At 39.3% G+C, this 21,082-nt stretch overlaps 1 protein-coding gene and 1 long non-coding RNA gene across 8 annotated transcripts; both read right to left on the bottom strand.

Annotated features, from left to right (window-relative positions):
* Positions 1 to 4,485: 4,485 nt before the first annotated feature.
* Positions 4,486 to 5,617, bottom strand: LOC103423842 (probable LRR receptor-like serine/threonine-protein kinase At3g47570; the record flags this gene model as incomplete). Its single annotated transcript, XM_070825794.1, has 2 exons — positions 4,486 to 4,827; positions 4,945 to 5,617. Coding segments are annotated over 2 exons (864 nt in total), but the record flags the coding sequence as incomplete, so codon positions are not given.
* Positions 5,618 to 11,428: 5,811 nt separating this feature from the next.
* LOC139197588 (uncharacterized) lies at positions 11,429 to 19,797 on the bottom strand. Of its 7 annotated transcripts, none has more exons than XR_011583090.1 (6): positions 18,853 to 19,797; positions 14,242 to 14,302; positions 12,487 to 12,551; positions 12,238 to 12,400; positions 12,071 to 12,147; positions 11,429 to 11,466 (listed from the first exon to the last, which is right to left on the bottom strand). It is a non-coding gene; the product is annotated as an uncharacterized lncRNA (long non-coding RNA). The 7 variants fall into 7 exon arrangements; XR_011583088.1 differs by having other exon boundaries at positions 14,242 to 14,316; XR_011583089.1 differs by lacking the exon at positions 14,242 to 14,302.
* Positions 19,798 to 21,082: the final 1,285 nt, after the last annotated feature.

Here is a 21,082-nt window from a genome sequence, read left to right on the forward strand (position 1 = left end):
TGTACGTTACCACACCATCCACACCATCCCATGCCTCCCCCTATTCCATCCACACCACCTAACCCTATTCCCCCTACTTTCCCACCAAATCCGCACCAACCCATCTCCCCTATACCCTCTCTCTCTGACCCTTCCCCCATCCTCTCCTCTACGAATGAAGTAAGTGTTACTCCTGTCTCATCTTCCTCTCAGAGACAGCTTTCACCTGTTCACTCCATGGTTACACGTTCAAAGGATGGCATCCAAAAACCGAATCCCAAATATGCTATTGTTTCTGCTGTGACTATTGACATAGTTGAGCCTACTTGTTTTACACAGGCAAATAAATCCCCTGAATGGCGTATGGCAATGGCCGACGAGTTCAATGCTCTGCAAAGCACAGGCACGTGGTCCCTGGTTCCTTTTCATCCCTCCATGAATGTTCTCCCAAATAAATGGGTCTACCGTGTTAAACGGAAATCTGACGGTTCCATTGAAAGATTTAAAGCACGTCTTGTTGCCAATGGTTTTCATCAACAAGAAGGGCTTGACTACAGTGAGACGTTTAGCCCTGTCGTCACTCATGCTACCATCCGGCTTATTCTCTCTGTGGCTCTTCATTTTCACTGGCCCATTCGCCAACTTGATGTCAAAAACGCGTTTCTCCACGGCTCTTTAACTGAAGAAGTTTACATGCGCCAACCTTCTGGCTTTGTTGATCCACAGTTTCCATCCCATGTATGTCGTCTTCGCCGGTCCTTATACGGCTTAAAACAGGCTCCCCGTGCCTGGTTTCAGTGCTTCTCTCACCATTTGGAGGAACTCGGCTTTCAAGCCTCCATGGCCGATTCTTCGCTGTTCATCTTCTTCAATGGAACCACTGTCATTTACTTACTCATCTACGTTGATGACATTCTTGTCACAGGTAATGATCCTTCCAGCATCTCCACCTTGATTCACCAATTGGGTCAGAAATTTTCCATGAAGGACCTTGGTCCCTTACATTATTTCTTGGGAATGGAAATCACGCGAACACAGACGGCCATGTATTTAACACAGTCAAAATATATCCTGGACCTTCTCCAACGCACTAAGATGACTGACGCCAAACCCTTGTCTACTCCAGCCCTTCCTGGCCGCAAGCTTAGTTTGTATGAGGGTGAGCCATTGGATGATGGAACCACTTTTCGAAGCGTTGTTGGGGCTCTCCAATATCTCTTATTCACACGGCCTGACATTGCTTTCGCTGTGAATCAAGTCTGTCAGTATATGCATTCCCCCACTACTACACATTGGGCTGCCGTCAAGCGCATTCTTCGCTATTTGAAAGCTACTCATGATCGCGGTATTGTTTATCAACCCAGTTCTTTGTCCTTAACAGCCTTTGCCAATGCCGACTATGCTGGTGACCCCGATGATCGTCGCTCCACTGGTGGTCATTGCATATTTCTCGGGGATAACTTAATCTCTTGGAGTTCTAAAAAGCAACGTGGTGTGTCTCGCTCCAGTACAGAGGCTGAGTATCGACAAATGGCCTATACCTCTGCCACTTTATCTTGGTTCAGACAAATGTTCCGTGATCTTCGTCTCCCTCTCAATCCCCCCAAATTATGGTGTGATAATATCAGTGCCCTAGCCGTAGCTTCCAATCCAGTTTATCAGGCTTGTATGCATCATGTGGAAGTTGATTATCATTATGTTCGAGAAAAAGTCACGCGCAATGAACTTGTTGTGGGTTATGTTTCATCCGCTGACCAACTTGCCGATCTCTTAACAAAAGGCTTGTCCCCCGCTCGGTTCAGTTATCTCATTTCCAAGCTTCCTGTTCGTCCCCGCCCACTCAGCTTGCGGGGGCGTGATAAACCAAATATTCAGTATCTTTCTCCACGTCAGCAATGCATGGAAAAGGACTCTCCACGTCCAAGTCAGCTACACAAGTTGAATACTCTTCAACCTCTTCAACAGATAGCAAGGGATCACAATTCGTCATTATCTCCAATTCCTGTATAACTTAGTTTTGAATTCAAATGTAAACAGATGATAAGTTTATATTGTAACCAACCTCATCTTGTAATCTCTATATAATGAAGTCCATACCTCACTCATAATTAATTGAGTTGAGCTTATACCATTTATGTTTCCAACCCTAGCTTAAATTCTTTCAAGAACTGCCAATCCAAATTCACCTATTTGCTCGTCATGAGACTAATTAGAATTAGCTATCTTACGGATGTGTTAATTAAAAAAAGTCTAGCCAATTTTTTGCATGTTTAAGTAGTAGTAATTAAACTCAAAAGATGCTCAAGTGCTTGAATTTTTAACAATGTTCCATTAGAAGATCAAGCATTGTAACTTAATGCTGCCTCATTGGGTTGTCAGCTTTTGTATGGATGCAATTAGTAGAAATTACGTTTTCATTGCTACGAACAGTTTTGTTTTCATTGATGTCTGGAAAGATTTGGGAAAACGGGAAGAATTGTGTAAGAATGTAGGTTGGTGTATGTCTAAAATTAAAAGTTTTCTTCATGCATGTGTTTTTCTTTCTTCCTAGCTATCTATCTGTTGTCTCAGGTTTCAATTACATTCACACGATATTTTAACGGACTCGGCCAGAAGAACATCTTTTTGGCAACGATGAAGAAAGAAGAGTGAAGTCCTGAGGAACAATCTGAAAGTTGGGACATGAAAAGCAAAAATATTTTGGTGTGTATTATATCTAGGGTAAAAGACTGTTTACCACCCTCATGTTTCGTGGTTTTCAACATTTAGTACATCAAGTTTTTTTCGTCTCAGAGTCATACCTAAAGTGTAAATTTTGGGACAGTCTCATACATCTGTTAGTCAAACGGTTAGTTCTCCCGTTAAGTGATGACGTGGCGCCCTGATTGGACGCCACGTGTTATTAAAAAAATAAAAAATTTATTTAAATAAAAAAATATTAAAAAATATTTAAATAAATATTTAAATAATAAAAAAAAATTTCCTTCTCTTCTTCTTCTTCTTCTTTTTTTTTTTTTTCTTCTTCTTCTTCTTCTTCTGGGTTCGGTTCTCTCTTTTCTTTTCTTTTTTTCTTCTTCCTCCTCCTTCTCCTTCTTCTTCCTTCTCCTTCCTCCTCCTTCTTCTTCTTCCTTCTCCTTCCTCCTCATTCTTCTTCTCCTTCTTAAGAAGGAAGGAGGAGAAGGAAAAAAACAGAAAAAAAAAAAAAAAAAAAAAAAAACCGAACCCAGAAAAGAAGAGGAAGAAGAAGGAAGAAGAAGGAGAAGAAGAATGAGGAGGAAGGAGAAGGAAGAAGAAGAAGGAGAAGAAGAAGGAGGAGGAAGGAGAAGGAGGAAGGAGAAGGAAGAAGGAGGAGGAAGAAGGAAAAAAAAAGAAGAGAAACCGAACCCAGAAGAAGAAGAAGGAGAAGAAGAAGGAGGAGGAAAGAGAAGGAAGAAGAAGAAGAAGAAAAAAAAAGAAAAAAAAAAGAGAGAAACCGAACCCAGAAGAAGAAGAAGAAGGAGAAGAAGAAGGAAGAAGAAGGAGGAGGAGGAGGAGGAAGAAGGAAAAAAAAAAAAGAAAAAAAAAAGAAAAAAAGAAACCGAACCCAGAAGAAGAAGAAGAAGAAGAAGAAGAAGAAGAAGAAGAAGAAGAAGAAGAAGAAGAGAAGAAGAAAAAAAAATTATTTTATTATTATTTTAATATTTTATTATTTTAATATTTATTTAAATATTTTTTAATATTATTTTTATTTAAATAATTTTTTTATTTTTTTAATGACACGTGGCGTACAATCAGAGCGCCACGTCATCACTTAACGGGAGAACTAACCGTTTGACTAACAGATGTATGAGACTGTCCCAAAATTTACACTTTAGGTATGATTCTGGGACGAAAAAAACTTGATGTACTAAATGTTGAAAACCACGAAACATGAGGGTGGTAAACAGTCTTTTACCCTTATATCTATATGAACAGCTTAGTCTCCAACTTTTTTAGCTATGTAATGTGTTCTGTAAACACCTATCTTTTATTCCTTAATGAACATAAGGATGTAAATAGAGTTTGATATGGATGTAAATGGATTTTAACATATTCTACACGTTTAACACAATTAAAAACCTACGGCATCGCGCAGGTTCAATTGCTGGTATATACTACAATAACAAGTGTGTAAACAATCAATGTAAACAACAAAGTAAGAAAGATTGACAAATTTGAAGACTGGACAAACACAAACTTAGTAACGCAAAATATTAAACAGACAGAACACTAAACTTAAATAGACATCCAAGCAAGCGCAAAGATGATCTTACAAAGATCATTCACAAATCATACAATAAAAGCAACTGCAAAAATATAAAAACCGACAGACCACTCCACGCAAACTACTGTCCAAGTTTCATGGCAGTTGAAATAATGATGACAGGCTATTATTTCTCACTACATGGGCCTTGATCAGAGAAGCTCACTTGGCATCTGATTCCAATTAGCATGTCCCTTATTAGACTCAATTCAGCGACCACATTGCTCATGTCTTTTCGCTCCCTCGGCATCGCTACAGAACAAGCCACTCCCACTCTTGCAATGGAAGTCAAGCACCCCACAACCCTTTTTCTTTGATCATTTGGGCTATGATTCCCCTTGTTACTTCTGGGATTAGTACTGCTTTTGCTTTCTTCTATTTGAACAAGTAGTGGATCATATATTTCTTCCACATGTCTGGTAGAGCCGTTATAACAAAATTGTGCAGGTCCATACCACCTTTAAACATGTCATCTGTCGGCATCTTGCCAGTTAACATCTCCAACAACAGTATTCCGTAGCTATACACATCGCCATATGTTGACAGCTCGCCTCCCATTCCATACTCTTTAAGTTATATGCACAAAAACATAGCTTTGTTCTTATATGTGACTTCAAAAAACTCATGCTATATACAAAACCATACTGGAAGCACAAATAAAATATATACAAAAGAAAATTTACCTGGGGGAGTATAGCCTATGGTGCCTTTTATGACATTGGAACTGCTATCGTGCAAAGGAGATGGGCAAGAAGCATCCCGGAGGTACCTTGCTAAACCAAAATCACCAACACAAGCAGTCATGTCACTGTCTAACAAAATGTTGTTGGGCTTTATATCACAATGAACTATTGGCATGTGGGAGTGGTTATGCAAATAATCCAGAGCGCATGCTACATCGATGGCAATGTTAACTCTTTGAGTGAGATTCAGATTCTTTGGCAGATTGGCTGGCCTATCTACTCCTTGAGCTGATATGTGCAATGACTCATCTAGGCTTCCATTCACCATGAACTCATACACCAGGGCTTTGAAATCGTTTCCTTGAAAATCAATGCTTGAACAAGCAGTCAGCAGCTTGACAAGATTTCGATGCCTAATGCTTTTCAAGGCTTCACATTCAGATATGAAACTTTTAGAAGCTCTTGAAGTTTGAAGATTGAGTACTTTCATCGCAACATTTCTTTCTTCATGCTGATTGAGAACTCCCTTGTACACGGACCCGAAACTTCCAAAACCAATCAGATTCGAAGCAGAGAACCCATCAGTTGCTTTGAGGAGATCTCCATAGGACAGTTTCAAGAGTGAAACCCCCAGTGATGATCCTGAAGTTGACTTAAGCTCTCTAGCCTTTCTTGATCGATAAAGAAGGGCAACTAACAACACCAAGACCACGCCGACAACCCCACAAGAAACTGAGATAATTAAGTTCAGCTTAGGAGATAACCCACGCTTAGATTGCTTGGAGATGCATTTAGGCAATCTTAAGTGAGGTATACCTCCACAAAGCCGTGTGTTTCCCACAACAGATACCACACTTGCATTCTTAAAAACTCCTTGGATTGGTACTGCACCTTCAAAATCGTTAAATGAAAGGTTCAAATTCTGCAAGAAGGGGAAACTCCCCAAGTAGTTAGGAATTATGCCAGACAAGTTGTTGCGAGAGAGGTCAAAATCTTCAATTCCTCTCAAAGAGCTCAAGGATTTAGGAATTGTCCCCTGCAATAAATTTTCTCTCAGGGACAGAGTCGTCAAACTTGTGCAACTCCCTAAGCTTTGTGGAATCTCACCAGATAGCTTGTTTTCAGAAACATCCAAGAAAGCAAGAAGCTGTAAGTTGCCTACTTCCATGGGAATAGATTCAGTAAGTTGGTTTCCAGATAAATTCAAGTAAATAGGTAAATTGATTACTTGTTTTGGAATTGGACCGCTAAGATTGTTATGGGAAAGATCCAAATATATCATAAACCTGCAGTCTCCGAGACTTTGTGGTATGCTTCCATTTAACTGGTTTGATTGGAGATACAAATTGCTTAATGAAGTGAGATTTCCTAGAGATGATGGAGCATTACCTGACAATTCATTTAAATGTAGATATATTTAATAAAGCTTATTCAATTTACCTATTGAATTCGGTATAGTGCCTGCCAATAAATTTGTTGAAAAGCCCAGTCTCTCCAAGTTGATGAGATTTCCAACCCCGTTGGGAATGTTTCCGCGTATTTGATTGTCATGAAAATTTATTTTCCTGAGCTTTGTTGAGAGATTGCTGATAGATTCAGGCAGCACTCCTCCAAAATTATTGAGGCCGACAGATAAAACTTCTAATTTGGTGCAATTGCTAATAGTAGGATACACTTCTGTGTCAACGATCCGTAAAACTTTGTAAAGAGGTTCAAACATTTGGCACACATGTTCTGATTGAGTCCAAAAAGCATGATCAAGCACTATACTTTCCACCATACGACCTGCATTTGAGCGGCTTAAATTGTGGTTGGGCCAATTGTCACTAGTGAATAGTTGCTTCAACCCTGCTTTCTTCTTAAGTATGCTGTCTAATGCAATATAGTTGGTGGCGAATCGAGTGGTAGCTAGACGAATAATTTCTCCTTTGCAAAATTCACGCATCTTTGCCAACAAACAACTGTGATTATAAATATAATTTGTGATCGTTCTAGCTCTTTTTACCACAGTAGCAACATTCTCTCTCTTCCCCATTGCCTCAAACATGAGATCAATACAATGTGCTGCACATGATGTCCAAAACACATTATGATGCTTCATTAACTTTTTTCCAGCTTTGACAAATGCAGAACCGTTGTCGGTCACGACTTAGACAACATTATGCTCTCCCACCTCTATGATTACATCCCTCAATAATTTGTAAATATACTTGTAGTTCTTTATATGGTCTGAAGCATCAACAGACTTCAAAAAAATTGTCTTTCCCTTGGAGTATACCATGAAGTTTATGATAGACAATCTGGTCGGGCTGGTCCATCCTTCACACATGATTGTGCAACCATTAGTTTCCCACTTTGACCTCAACTTGTTAACATACTCGCCAATGTCTGTATACTCCATATCCAAATATTTGTTTCTTATCTCATAGGGTGTGGGAGGTTGTACTCCAACACCGGCCTGTTGACATCCCACTACCATATTTTTGAAATGATGTGATGATGCTTTCTCAGCAAGGACATTTTCATAGATAAAGAACTTGCTAATTAGACGCCCCATTCCCTCCTTCACATTACCTCCAGTAAAATAACTCCAAACACTCTTTTGACGTGCTTTGGATGACTTATATAAACTTGGGGCTATTGGTGGTGTTGGTTGTGATTCTCTAAGACTGCATCCCCGTCTCATTTGTGCACCACCACTTGTCCCGGAACCTTGTGCTCTATTAGGAATTTTATGAAGGTGTTCTCTTTCCCATGCTGACTGTTTGGAGGCACGTAATGCTTGTTTCAAACTGCGTCGTTCTTCAGGTCCCATGTCATCATCACATTCGTCCTCATCGTCATCATCATCACTGTCAACCGCTTAGCCATAGACTTCTCCCCGTAGCCCAGCTCGAATATTTTCCATTCCATGTGTTATCTTTTCCTTCTGCTGTTTTTTATTTTTTTAATAATGTGCTGATGAATGTCTTCACTTCTGGGGGGACATTATCGCATCGTTGGACATTTTTTGCTGGATCTAATCCACTAAGATGGTGCTTAAGTCGTGTCACTCGGCCACTCTTCATTACCCGACCCCAATATTTGCAAATTGTGCCATGTTTGTTTCCGTCTATTGGGTCTCCATGTTCCCAAGCTGAATCACGTTTAATAACTCCACTGGACATCTTAAACGTACCTATATTTATTTTTCATGAAAATTAGACAATTATTTTTTGGCCAAAAAATATAGTAGTGATGGCGGTTATATAAGAGAACCTAAATAATAAAGTTATTCTACAGAAGAATTAAATACGAAGTAAAGAAATGATTGTAAAAATTTAAGTAATTATAAAAATAATATGGAATAATAAAATCTAATATTAATGAATAATAATCCAATTTGATAAAAAAATAATCCTAATATAAAACATAGTGATGAATAATAATCCAATTTGATAATAATCCAATTTAATAATAATCCAATTTAATGAATAATCCAATTTGATAATAAAAAAAACCTAATATTAATGAATAATAATCTAATTTGATAATAAAACCTAATATTAATAAAATAATAAATAACATTAAACATATTAAAATTATCCTAGGGAATAATTATACAACATTATTTAATTACTTAAAAAAATTAACATGTAATTGTTAACATTACTTAATTACTTACAAAAACTAACATGCAAGTATTAATTACTTAAAAAATTAACATGTAATTGTTAACATTACTTAATTACTTACAAAAACTAACATGCAAGTATTAATTACTTAAAAAAATTAACATACGAGTCTACACAAATTTTTTTGTTGTTGTATAAATTACAATAATATAAATATAAGTTTGTAAACTTACTTTAAATATGGAACCCTTTGTGTTCAAGCTCTGGAATGGATTTGGAATGGCTTTGAAAGGGGTAAGGGAAGAAGAAGAAATGAAAATGCTCTGAATGGCTCTGATACTCCACCTCTTTAAAGAATATCACAATGGCAGCTTTGAAAGGGGTAAGGGAAGAAGAAGAAACGAAAATGCTTTGAATGAGTATGATACTCCACCTCTTGAAAGAATATCACAATGACACACGGTTTTGAATGAAACCACCATCCATGGTCTGAAATTGTACAAGTTATAATTGTAAAAGTGGTCTGAAATTGTCAAAATAATTGTAAAAGTTGTCAAGAATCCTGAGTGAGTCATGTGTCTTCCTAACAGGAGGAACCCCACACACACACACAACGCACGCAACCACACACGCACACAACGCACGCACACAAACATCACACACGCATACACACAGAGACCTCTGTCTCTCTCTCTCGATCCTTCTCTATTCTCTCCATTCTCCACTCCCACACACACACACAGAGATCTCTCGATCTCTCTTCTCCCTTCTCCCACACACACACCACGGCCTTTTGCTCTTCCCTCTCATTTCTCTTTGCACCGAGACCCACATACATCTCTCCTTTCTCTCTGCACCGAGACCTACACACACACCACGCCCTTCTGCTCCTCCCTCTCCTTTCTCTCTGCACCGAGACCCACATACACCTCTCATTTCTCTCTGCACCGAGACCCACACGCACACCATCGCACCTGCTCCGGCGAGTTCCTTCAATTTCTCCGGTTAGGTAAGCTTCGGGTTTTTCTTTTTCTATTCTAGATCAAAGCTTAGATGTGAAATTGAAGTTCTATCTCGTGTTTTTGCAAGGTTTTTGGGATGAAATCGGCTCGGGAATAGGCACACCCATCTCCGGCGAGGCTGTGGGTGTCGACGAACTTTCCGAACACCTCCGACCGTTTCACGGCAAACGGACGTTATAAAAACGTTCCTCTCGTCTTCTATTTCATTTTCATACCTAGATCGGAGTCTAGGGGGCTGTTTTACAGTCGGCCGGAGCTGTAAAAGCTCCGGTGTTCGTCTCCGACTTGCACAGTTCTGAAATTTCGCGATAATATCATGATATTTTGACGAAAACCCCTTGGATACCTATTAAAATATCGGTCCGGCGAAAAACCGATAATATCGGCGATATATCGCCGATATTATAGGCATTTTGTTCCTTGCTGATGAAATACTCGAAAAAGGCTAAATTCGCCTTTCATTTATTCCCCATATTAAACCTAAATAAAAAAATCGATCCGCTTTAAACCCAGAAATTCGATACCAACCCCTCACCAAGGAAAGTACCATAAATTCTCACCCTTTAAGTTTTTTTATTTTTTTTATTTTTGGTCAAACGATATATTTTATCAAACCATAAAAGTGTAGAAAACAGCATTCTCCATATACACGAAAAATGAAGAACTGATTGATTCCCACATATTCAACTTTCATAATACACAAAAATTACAAATTTGGTTCCACAAAATCCCAAAAGGGAGAAGCATAAAGAGAAACTAAAATGTGAAGGATGAGGGTCTGCAGCCCTCATTTTCATAACCATAAACGCACAAATTCATATATTTTTGAAAGCATGCGCAACCCAACACAAAAACTAAATAATACATGAATCATCTGTGCTTTGCTTTGCAAACAGCCAAGGGGATAGGAACTAAAATAAATTCCCTGACCAACTGTTGTGCTAGGATAATACCAAACCCGTTGGAACCAACTCAAGCTAACCCACATGAAATATATCAAATGGAATGCAAGAACAAAATATAAAAGACACCAAGATTTTAACGAGGTTCCTCAACAGTCAGTTTAACTGGAGTACGTCTTTGGAGCAGTAGGAGCTCACCCAATAATCCACTATCAACCAAATGGGAGTTTACAAAGTGTTGACAAGCTCACAACCCAAAACCCCAATACAACCAATAGCTCTCACACACTAAAGAAACAAATAGAGAAAGAAATATAGTGATTAATTTCTTCTCTATACAAAGCTCAAAACTATTACAACAACAACTACCTTGGTGGGTGATTACTAACCAAAGAGAAGAGCACCTTCTTCTTCTTTTTCTGCTCTCAGTTTTCTGCTCTCTGCAGCTACCTTTGCTCTCTCAAAGATGGGCTACTAAAACAGAAATGGTGTACTCTACCTCTCTTTCTCATTCGGCTGCAACCTTCATCCATACAAGAGCACCCAATAAAAAATCCAAAGTAAAGGAATAATCATTCCTTTACAAACATCATCATGACCTTTCTTTTTCTTTTCAACAAACATAATCATTTGTCTCTTCATAATGATGTTCCCACATCATTATGTCCTTCATTTTTTATTATATGCTTTTGGCCACTTGGCCACTAATTCAACACCAACAACCTCTCAATAACCAAGCTTGAAAGCATAAAAACAAACCCTTCAATCTTTGGGTGCAAAATTAATACCACAATAAATTCAACCCCATTTCCACAATTAAGAATCAAATTTGATAAACAATTCAAAATTTACATAATTTCACCCAAACATAAAGAGAATAGTACTGCTAAGTGCTGCAAAGAAAAAACCAAGGAAGAAAGGAAGATGGAATTTACCTGAGGACTCGAGCTAGGTTCTGAGAGAGAAGAACTCGAGCTGGGAAAGCTGAAAACAGGAATCGATAACCCATTAAGAAAAAACGATAAAGAAAGCCATTGATGTGTAAATTCTACAACGAATTGCGGAGAATAGGGGGGTTTTAATGGATAATTTCTTTTAATTAAACTTTCACTTTAACCTTTATTAAACTCATAATTTAATTGGACAGGGTAGTTTTTAATCCTTTTAGTGCGAAAACCAAAGTCCAAAAATCCACTCTGGAATGGTATAATTTTCACTAAAACTCATTGCATACACAAATATACTAATCCTTTTTGTTATCATCATGGCATGATCTATAAAGTGAGTTTAGTTAAAATTCCAAAAACTCAAAAATAAAACAAAACATTCAAACAAATTCAACACCAAAAAAAAAAAAACCATAATTGGGACAATTTAATTCCCTTAATCTAAGGGAATTATCCAAGATTGACCAGAACACAAAATTCAGATTGGGTCTCCAAAACAGACAAAAACAAACAGAGAATCTTCATTTCTCAAATTTCTGAGAGAAAATTTAAGATTTTCGGACAAAAATTGGGATGAAAATTATGACTTCCACCAGAAAACCAGATCGATGGTTGAATCCAATCAAAAGAGAGAAGCTTACCCCTGGACTGAAGCTCGAAGAGCCTCCTTGGTGGTAGATGTTGTTCTACTGCGAGAGACAGTTGGAGAAGCAAGGTTCTGGTTTTTGGTTGAGAGAAACAAACATGAATCAAAGAAGAAGCAGTGGATGATTAACTTTAAAAACAACTAAAATCGAACAGGCAATACCTGAATTTATCTCTTGGGAGTATAGGCATGCAAAGAGAAACCAATTGTACCAATAACAAATTACTCTTCCACGAACTAAACATTAAACTACTATGCAAGTTCCAGTCTGGTGCAACGTTATCAACCATTTTTACCCCGGACTGGTTCAAGTCTCAGTATCCCACTGCAAAAATTGAAAACATTTATCTGAAAACATTACGAAATATATTTTAAGACTTGGCCTCTGACTTGTGAAGTATCTAAACTTACAATTTGTTTTATAACTTTCATTAGAGAAAAAGCCCAAACTCCTTTAATCCAATCATAATTACACACTGCAAGCATTTGATTCATATCATTAATTAGCATTAATCATAACCCGATCATGATTCATCGTATCCCAACATCAAAATCCAATGAAATTCCACTATGATAACATTAACAACGGTTAACTTTTGAATCTACAAACACATTTTCTAGTATCATGTCCCATGTTTCTTGATCATTGCAAATTTGCAACTACCAAAATCCAGAGGACCTCTCGAGCTTATGCATCACCATATGGTGCACCACAAAAAACATGTAAACTGAACAATTAATCACAATAAACGCTACATTCTCAGTAAAAGTGCACCATATGGTAAAAGATGATCTTTCAAATTTGGAATGCAAGTTGGTAAACAACAATATCGTAGGCAATCATTATATAGTGTCCACAATATTAGGAATAAATGTACATGCAGATGTTTGTTAATGTATCTCTAAGTAGATGGTTAATTTAGGTTGATGTATCTCTAAGTAGATGGTTAATTTAGTTCTAGATTACTTCATCAATTTGCCACTGAACTTTTGACCACTGTCACTCGAACTATTTTAATTAGAAATTTACTCCCTCACCGTTAAATTTTTACACATTCCAACCATGTCAATGATAAAAAGTTGCAGTAGCTCCAATTACCTATGCACAACGCCCTAAAATTTTCTCTAGGTGAGGTTTAAGTAATCAGGCATTTAAAAAATAATTCTTAATTCAAAAATGCTAGTTTTCTACCGTATTGGAAGGTTCATGCAAAGTAGGTAAGATTAGAAAAAGTGCCTGTAAGTATGTAAGATTAGAAAAAGTGCACCGGCGTTGCCGCGGGTCTTTAAAAATATTTAGGAAATATATCAATATAGAAAACAGAGGTCTCTTATGCTGTGAGTTTCAAAACTCTATAGAACATGTAAGATTTACACAAACATTTATATAATACCGATACTATTTACATACATGTGGAATGTAAGAAGGAAATTAGTCATTTTGTTCCGAATCAAGATCACTAATTCCGAAATACAATTTCAAGAACCATTTCCATACAGTTGAACATCAAGAAGACCAATAATTCTGAAATACAGATGAAATTTCTCTCCATGTTAAAAAGCATGTAAGCAGAGACACAAAGGATGTGGTTTCTATTACTGGTAGGATTGGCTTGTAAAGACTTGTCCACTGTGTTCTAAATATTGGTCTCCACTGTAACCACCATTGAGAACTTTTTTGTAGATAATTCCATTGTAAAAAGAAATCCATATTATAATGCGTTTCTATTCATAACACGTTTAATACTTTTTAGTGGACCATGATCTAAAAATATCATATAATTGATAGCGGTATGTACTTTTGGTAGATAATTTGTAATCAGATTGCAAAATATTGGGATGTCCAGTTCCCGCAGGAGTGTATTATCCTTAGCAGAGAGGGTACTTTTTGATATTTCGTAATTGCGCAAATGAAATCATGGCTAATGCCTAACTTAAAATCGCATTATCATATCGGAACAGACAAAGAGACTCAAGTTTTGCCAAATACACCACAATGAATATGCTTTGCCAAATTCCACAATATTAGGAATAAATGTGCATGCAGATGTTTGATGTATCTCTAAGTAGATGGTTAATTTAGTTCAAGACTACTTTATCAATTTGCCACTGAATTTTATGATCACTGTCACTTGAATTATTTTAAATAGAAATTTACTCCCTCACCGTTAAATTTCTACACATTCCAACCATGTCAATGATAAAATGTTGCAGTAGCTCCAATTACCTGTGCACAACGCCCTAAAATTTTCTCTCAGTGAGGTTTAAGTAATCAGGCATTTAAAAAATAATTATTCCAAAAATTTCAACAAACGTAATTAATTTGGTGATTAGCAATAGCATGCACTGATACAAACAAAAACTTGAATTCCAATGTCATGATGATTAACCTAAATCTAATGGGTAGTTTTCAAAAAAAAAAAAATCTAGTAAGATGATACAAACAAAAATATGCGATCATGATTTATACTGCAAAATTTGATCAAAATAAGATGATTATTAATCCAGCTGGTTTCTCCACACAAAAGTATAAACTTGTACGGCAATTACTACAATCTCAATTATGGGAGTCCGAGAAATCTGGTGGGGCTCCGGTTCTTTATAACCAACCTCGGTACTTGGCTAATTTCATGGAGGAGGTAGAGTTGAATGATCTTGACTTTAATGGGTCTCCTTTTACTTGGCGAGGGATTCGAAATGGGGAGTTGGTGGAGGAAAGGATAGACAGAGGCTTATGTAATCAGCTCTGGCAGAACACTTGGCCAAATACTTTGGTCAATCACGCCACGGTTGTGGGCTCAGATCACTGCCCCATCTTGATTAGTTGTGAGCCGAACCAGAGAAGAGGAAGAAAAAGGTTTCGTTTTGAAGCAATGTGGGCAAAGGAATAGGAGTGCAGAAGTATTGTCGAGTCCTGTTGGAACCGCCAATGCCCTGGGGACGCTATCACAAGGTGGCAGTCTCGGATTAATGTTTGTCGATCCAAACTGACCTCTTGGAGCAAAAGAAAGTTCAACCATAGAACAGAGGCAATTGCAGTTCTAATGGACCAGCTAGGGGAACTACAATTGAACTGGGGACCAAATAGGGAGGCAATTCTGAAGTTGACCATCGAGGTTGACTTGTTACGGGAACAAGAGGAAAGTTTCTGGAAACAACGATCAATGACTAAATGGCTCCGAGAGGGAGATGCAAACACTTTGTTCTTCCATCAGTCTACTTTACAACGTCGACGGAGAAACAAGGTAGTGAAAATCTTGATGGAAGACGGGGTTTGGGAGGAGAATCCACGACGTGTGCACCAAGTGGTTAACGACTATTTCATCAATCTCTTTACTTCTTCTGGACCAAGGGATTGGGGCCAGGCTCTGGAATGCATCAGCTAGGTTGTCACGGACGATATGAACCAATCATTATTGAAGTCGATCTCGGAGGAGGAAATTAGGATGGCTGCCCGACAAATGGGTGGTTTCAAGGCCGCGAGGCCAAACGGGTTCCAAGGGGTGTTCTACCATTCCTTTTGGGATTGTATTGCTAAGGATGTTTATGATCTTGTCTTATTATTGTCTAATGGTGAAACTTGTCCTCGACAGCTCAACGCGACCCATATTGTTCTCATCCCTAAAATCCTGAACCCGGAGTCTGTTTCCCATTTCAGACCTATTAGTTTATGTAATTTTTCCTATAAAGTCTTATCTAAGATTTTAACTAATATATTGAAACCTTTATTGCCGAGCCTTATTTCTCCCATGCAGAATGCGTTCGTTGGGGACCGACAGATCCAGGACAATATTGGGATTGCTCATGAGTTATTCCACTTCCTGAAACTCAGGAAAACTAAGAGCAAGTTTGAACTTGGTATCAAGCTCAATATGCACAAAGCTTACGACCGGGTGGAGTGGGATTTTTTAGATGCAGTTATGGAGAAGATGGGGTTTCACCCCGTGTGGCGTCGGCTCATCATGGGATGTGTGTGCTCTGTCAACTTTGCTGTTATTCTCAATGGGCAACCCGGTAACAAATTTGCTCCTTCAAGAGGTTTAAGGCAATGATACCCTCTCTCCCCTTATCTGTTTCTTTTGATAAGTGACGTTTTGTCCAAAATGATTTGTATTGCCATTCAGTCTAATCAACTACAGGGGGTTCGAATGTCTACCCACAGCCCGCCTATTTCCCACATTTTTTTTGCTGACGACACTTTGATCTTCTTGAAGGCAGATAAAGCTAATTGCAACAACTTGAGCAGATTATTGGCAACGTATTGCTCGGCTTCAGGTCAGGTGGTGAACCTTCAGAAATCGTGTGTGTACTTCAGTGTTAATACTCCTATGGATGTGGCGGCTGATCTTGGGTGTGATCTTGGCATTCCGGTGGTTACTCACCCAAGTTCTTATCTCGGTCTCCCTGCCATTTGGGGCCGTTCCAAGTCTCGTGGTCTCGCTTATTTGAAAGGTCGTTTGTTGGGGAAAATTCAGGGGTGGAAACAGTGTACGCTTTCTCAGGGTGGCAAAGAAGTGATGATTAAGGCTGTTGCCCAAGCCATTCTGGCATACTCGATGAATTTATTTAAGTTCCCGGACTCTATTTGCAATGAGTTAGACTCTTTGATTTTTGGGTTCTGGTGGGGTCAGAAAAATGGGGAGAGGAAAATTCAATGGGTTTCCAAAAAAGAGATGGGTCTTCCAAAATCTGCAGGGGGTTTAGGTTTTAGAAATTTCAAATCCTTTAACGATGCCCTTCTTGTTAAGCAGTGCTGGAGGTTGATTATGGAGCCAAATTCTTTATGGGCGTCTGTTCTTAAAGCCAGGTATTTCCCTAACTGTTCCTTTCTTGATGCTTAGAAGGGCAGTCGTGCTTCATGGGTTTGGTCCAACTTACTGGTGGGCAGAGATTTACTGTTGAAGGGGGCCCACTGGCAAATCATGGATGGGCAGCGAGTGTGGGTATGGGTTGACAGGTGGCTTCCATCCATCCCGTTGGGTAATCCCACCCCTGGTGGTGAGGTGTCAGTTACCTTGAATACTCGGGTGAGGTCTTTCATTTGCCCTGATTCTTGCACCTGGGACCTTAATTCGCTCTAACCTTTTCTTCCGGCAGAGGATCTCAATGCCATTAGGGATACTTTTATTGGTGATTTGAGGAGTGAGGATCGGTTCATTTGGCCGGGGACCAAGAATGGGCAGTATTCGGTGAAGACCGGGTATCATTGGGTGCATGCCCGTTTCAACCACCCAATGGCTTTACATTCCCGTGCTCCCATTGTTATCCCAAGCCGGGTTTGGAAGCTTATCTGGAAACTTAGAGTACAGGCAAAGATCAAACATTTTATGTGGAAATCCTTCCATGGTGCTTTCCCAACGATGTCTGAGTTGTTTAAAAAGCGGTCTATGCCTTATCCGAATTGCCCCATTTGTCATAATCAGGAAGAATCCGTCGAGCACTTATTGTTATTTTGCCCTTGGGTGGAACCCGTTTGGTTTGGTGGTGCTCTCAATCTCAAGATTGCGAGGACCGAGGTTTCGAACTGGGTGGAGTGGTTCATTTCTGCTTCAAATGTCCTTGGCGGTCCAAATGATGACAGGTTGTCCCTCATTTCGTTTGTTGCCTTCTCGTGCTGGCACATTTGGAAAGCCAGGTGCAATTTTGTGTATAATAACAACCTTATCAATCCCTCTCAGGTGCTGTGGGCTATTTCCAACTCGGCTAGTGCTTTTTTCGAAGCTGTCCGTAGGAACCCGGACTTCCCTGTCCGTCGAACTGTGGCTACTCTGGAGGCCAGATAAGCCACTCCTCCTCTGCAGTACACTAAAATTAACGTTGACGCCAGCTGGTCAGCGTTAACGCGAACTGGTTTCGTTGGCATTGTTCTGCGGGATGCTGATGGATCCTTTGTGGCTGCAATCAGACATTCTATCACGGCTCCTTGCGTGAATGTTATTGAAGCAATGGCCATTTCTATGGGTTGTCAATTTGGGTTAGCTCTGGGACTTCAAAAGGTAATCGTTGAGTCTGACTCCCAAGATTCTATTAGCTCTCTTTCGGTTTCTCTTAGGATGGGCAATTGGGAAGCCTTTCCTTCTTTAGTGAAAGCTAAGGGGTTAGGAGAGTCTTTCCAAGATTGTCGCTGGTCTTGGATTCCAAGATCAGCCAATACGGCGGCGGACTCTCTGGCGTCCCATCGGTGTGTAGAGATGTGCGATGTTTCATGGGTCAATAGACCCGCATCTTCTCTGGTTTTTGTGCTCCATTGTGATGGATTACCCTGTCCTCTGTAAGGTTTTTTGGGGCGCAGTGGAGGGGGCGACATGCTAGCTTGGCTATTATGTCTTCCTTGTAACTCCCTCTTCTGTCCGCTGTTTCTATTTTCTTTCCTGTTTACTTGCCTTGTTGTGGGCTTTCTCTGTATTTGCTGGCATCTTTGCCCGGGTAATGAATCCCTGCTTCCAAAAATCAAAATTCCACTGTTTAACACACAGTGCTTCGGAACTGTGTCAATAATTTAAAATCAGAAAAAGTCTCAATTTTTTTTTGAACTCGCAAAATTTAAGCAAAATGCAATTCTTAAAAAAGATTTTGGAGAATAGAAAGGCCAATTCCACCCAATATAAATTACGATAATTACAAAATAATTCAAATGCAGACAATTTGATCGAAATTTGCAGAGCAGAAAACCCTAAAAACAACAGAAAGAAAAACCCAAAATAAAATGACGAACAATAATCACTAATCACATAACCAAAATTAATAAAAATGAAAAAGCCAATATGAATGCAATACCGAAATAAATAATCGGTGAGGGGGAAGAAATTGATCCCATGTTGGAGCTTTTTCGTTCCAATCCAAATCGAGCAGGAGGGAAGAAGTTCAGGAGGAAACATCGAACCTTGAGAACTTGATCTTCTGGGTAGCGAATCGAGGAGCGGAAGCGGGCTCGAGGGAAGTGAATTCAAATATTGGACCAGATATTGTCAGGGACCAAATGAAGGCCCAGTGAGTCGGCCCAGCCTAACATAAAGCGTGCCGATATTCTTCCTGCGTGAGTTTTGCCCTTGGGAGCATTTCGCTCATCAGTGCATCATGGCCTCGTTCCCTCAGCCCGAAGACGACTCGGTCCCGACCACCGGGTCAACTCGCCCGTTCGACGACGACGGTTGGCTACGACCCCAGACCCTCCTCCCAGTGATTCGACTCCGAGTCGCTCAGGGTCTCCGCCACGGATTCCCCAATCTTCCACGGCTCCGCCGTAGACGACGCTTTCGCCACTCACCCGGCGTCGGATGCCTTCTCTCCTCCGTCGATCTACGCCGAATCAAACGGCCAGGGCTTTGATGGAGGGTTTGGCGTGTCCGACGATCCTACTTTGCCGCCTCCGTCGGAGATGCTGCCTGAGGAGGGCTTGGCTCTCAGAGAATGGAGGAGGTAGGGTATAGCAATTAAATTTTGATTCTTTTGTGCAATTTTGTTGAAAGTTGTTGGTTTTGGGTTGGTTTGATATTTCTGTTGCGGAGAAACTGAGTGGAAGTTGTGGTTTTGAAGAATTTGTTATCAAATTGTTAAATTGATTGTTTATCTAAAAATCAAAAACTTGTTAATTGCTGCAATTGGTTTCTTGTCAGCTAACCCCGTATTTAACATAATTCAGCTACGCCATTGTTCATGTGCATTCGCTCAAAGAGCTTTCAGTGTAACTTCAAAAAATTAATGAAATCTTTTATTCCGTTCAAAGAGCTTTCAGGTGAAGGAAGTATGGAAGAAGCATCTGACAAATAACATGCTAAACCGAAATCACCAAAACAGGTAGTCAGGCCATCGTCCAAGAGAATGTTAATCGGTTATTGGCCTGTGAGAGCGATTGTGCAAATAATCCCGAGCAGACCCTAGGTCAATGGCAATGTTTACTCTCTGAATAAGATCTGAATGCTTCTGCAGATTGGTTGACATGTTTACTCTTTGAATTGACCGATTCAGCCATTCTTCTAGGCTTCCTTTCACCTTGAACCAGTTAACCAAAGCCTTGAACTCGTTTCCGTGAAAATCGATGCTTGAACAAGCAGTCGGTAGTTTCCTATGCTGATTGAGAATTGTCTTGTTGAGATCTCCATAAGACAATTTCAAGAGCGAAACCCCTAGATCCTCAAGTTGACTTAAGTTCTCTTGCTTTTCTTGATCGGCAAGGAAGCACAAGTTACAACACTACGATCAATCCAACAACCCCACAAGCAATTGAGAGAATATTTTCAGCCTAAGAAGTAGTACTTTCTTAGATAAAGCATAAGGGCAATCTTAAATTAGGTGTACCGCCATAAAGCTGTGTGTTTCCCATGTTAGAAATTAAATTTGTGTTTTCTAAAATTCCTTGCATTGCTACTGCACCTTCAAAATTGTAATGAGAGGTTCAAATTCTGCAACTTGAAACGCTCCAAATAGTTGGGAATTCTGCCGGAAAGGTTGCTACGAGAAAGATCGAAATATTCAACCCCTCTCAAAGAACTCAAGGATTAAGGAATTGTCCCATCCGATAAGTTACCTCTCAGAGACAGTCCTCAAACTCATGCAACTCCCAAACAGTTTTGGAAACTCGTGCAATTCCTGAATCTTTAAACCTCCAAAACATTTCTGGAAATTGGTTTCCATTGTAAGCAATATTTACTATGTTTGGAAATAAAGGGTGATCCGAGCCAGGAGGAAGAGTTCCGTGACAGAAAAGTATTCTATTGAAGAGAGGTTGTATATGGAAGGAAATAATAAACTTTTCAACTGTCCGAGGCTATTTGGAATATCTCCATGCAAAAATTGGCTACAGATAATACTTTAAGAGAGGTAAGATCTCTAAGTTGTTTGTTTTAACTTTTGTGTAAATGATCATGTGTAAATAAAATTTTAACTAATATTGACGCTTTTTGGTTCAAAATTTGAATGGTTATGCAAAATAATGTGTTATAAGGTTGAACTCCATGGGCGAATCCGAACACAATCCAAATAAATCTAAACCTACTTCAAACCTGAA

Source organism: Malus domestica, chromosome 07, assembly GCF_042453785.1.
Source record: "Malus domestica chromosome 07, GDT2T_hap1".
Classification (NCBI taxonomy): Eukaryota; Viridiplantae; Streptophyta; class Magnoliopsida; order Rosales; family Rosaceae; genus Malus; species Malus domestica.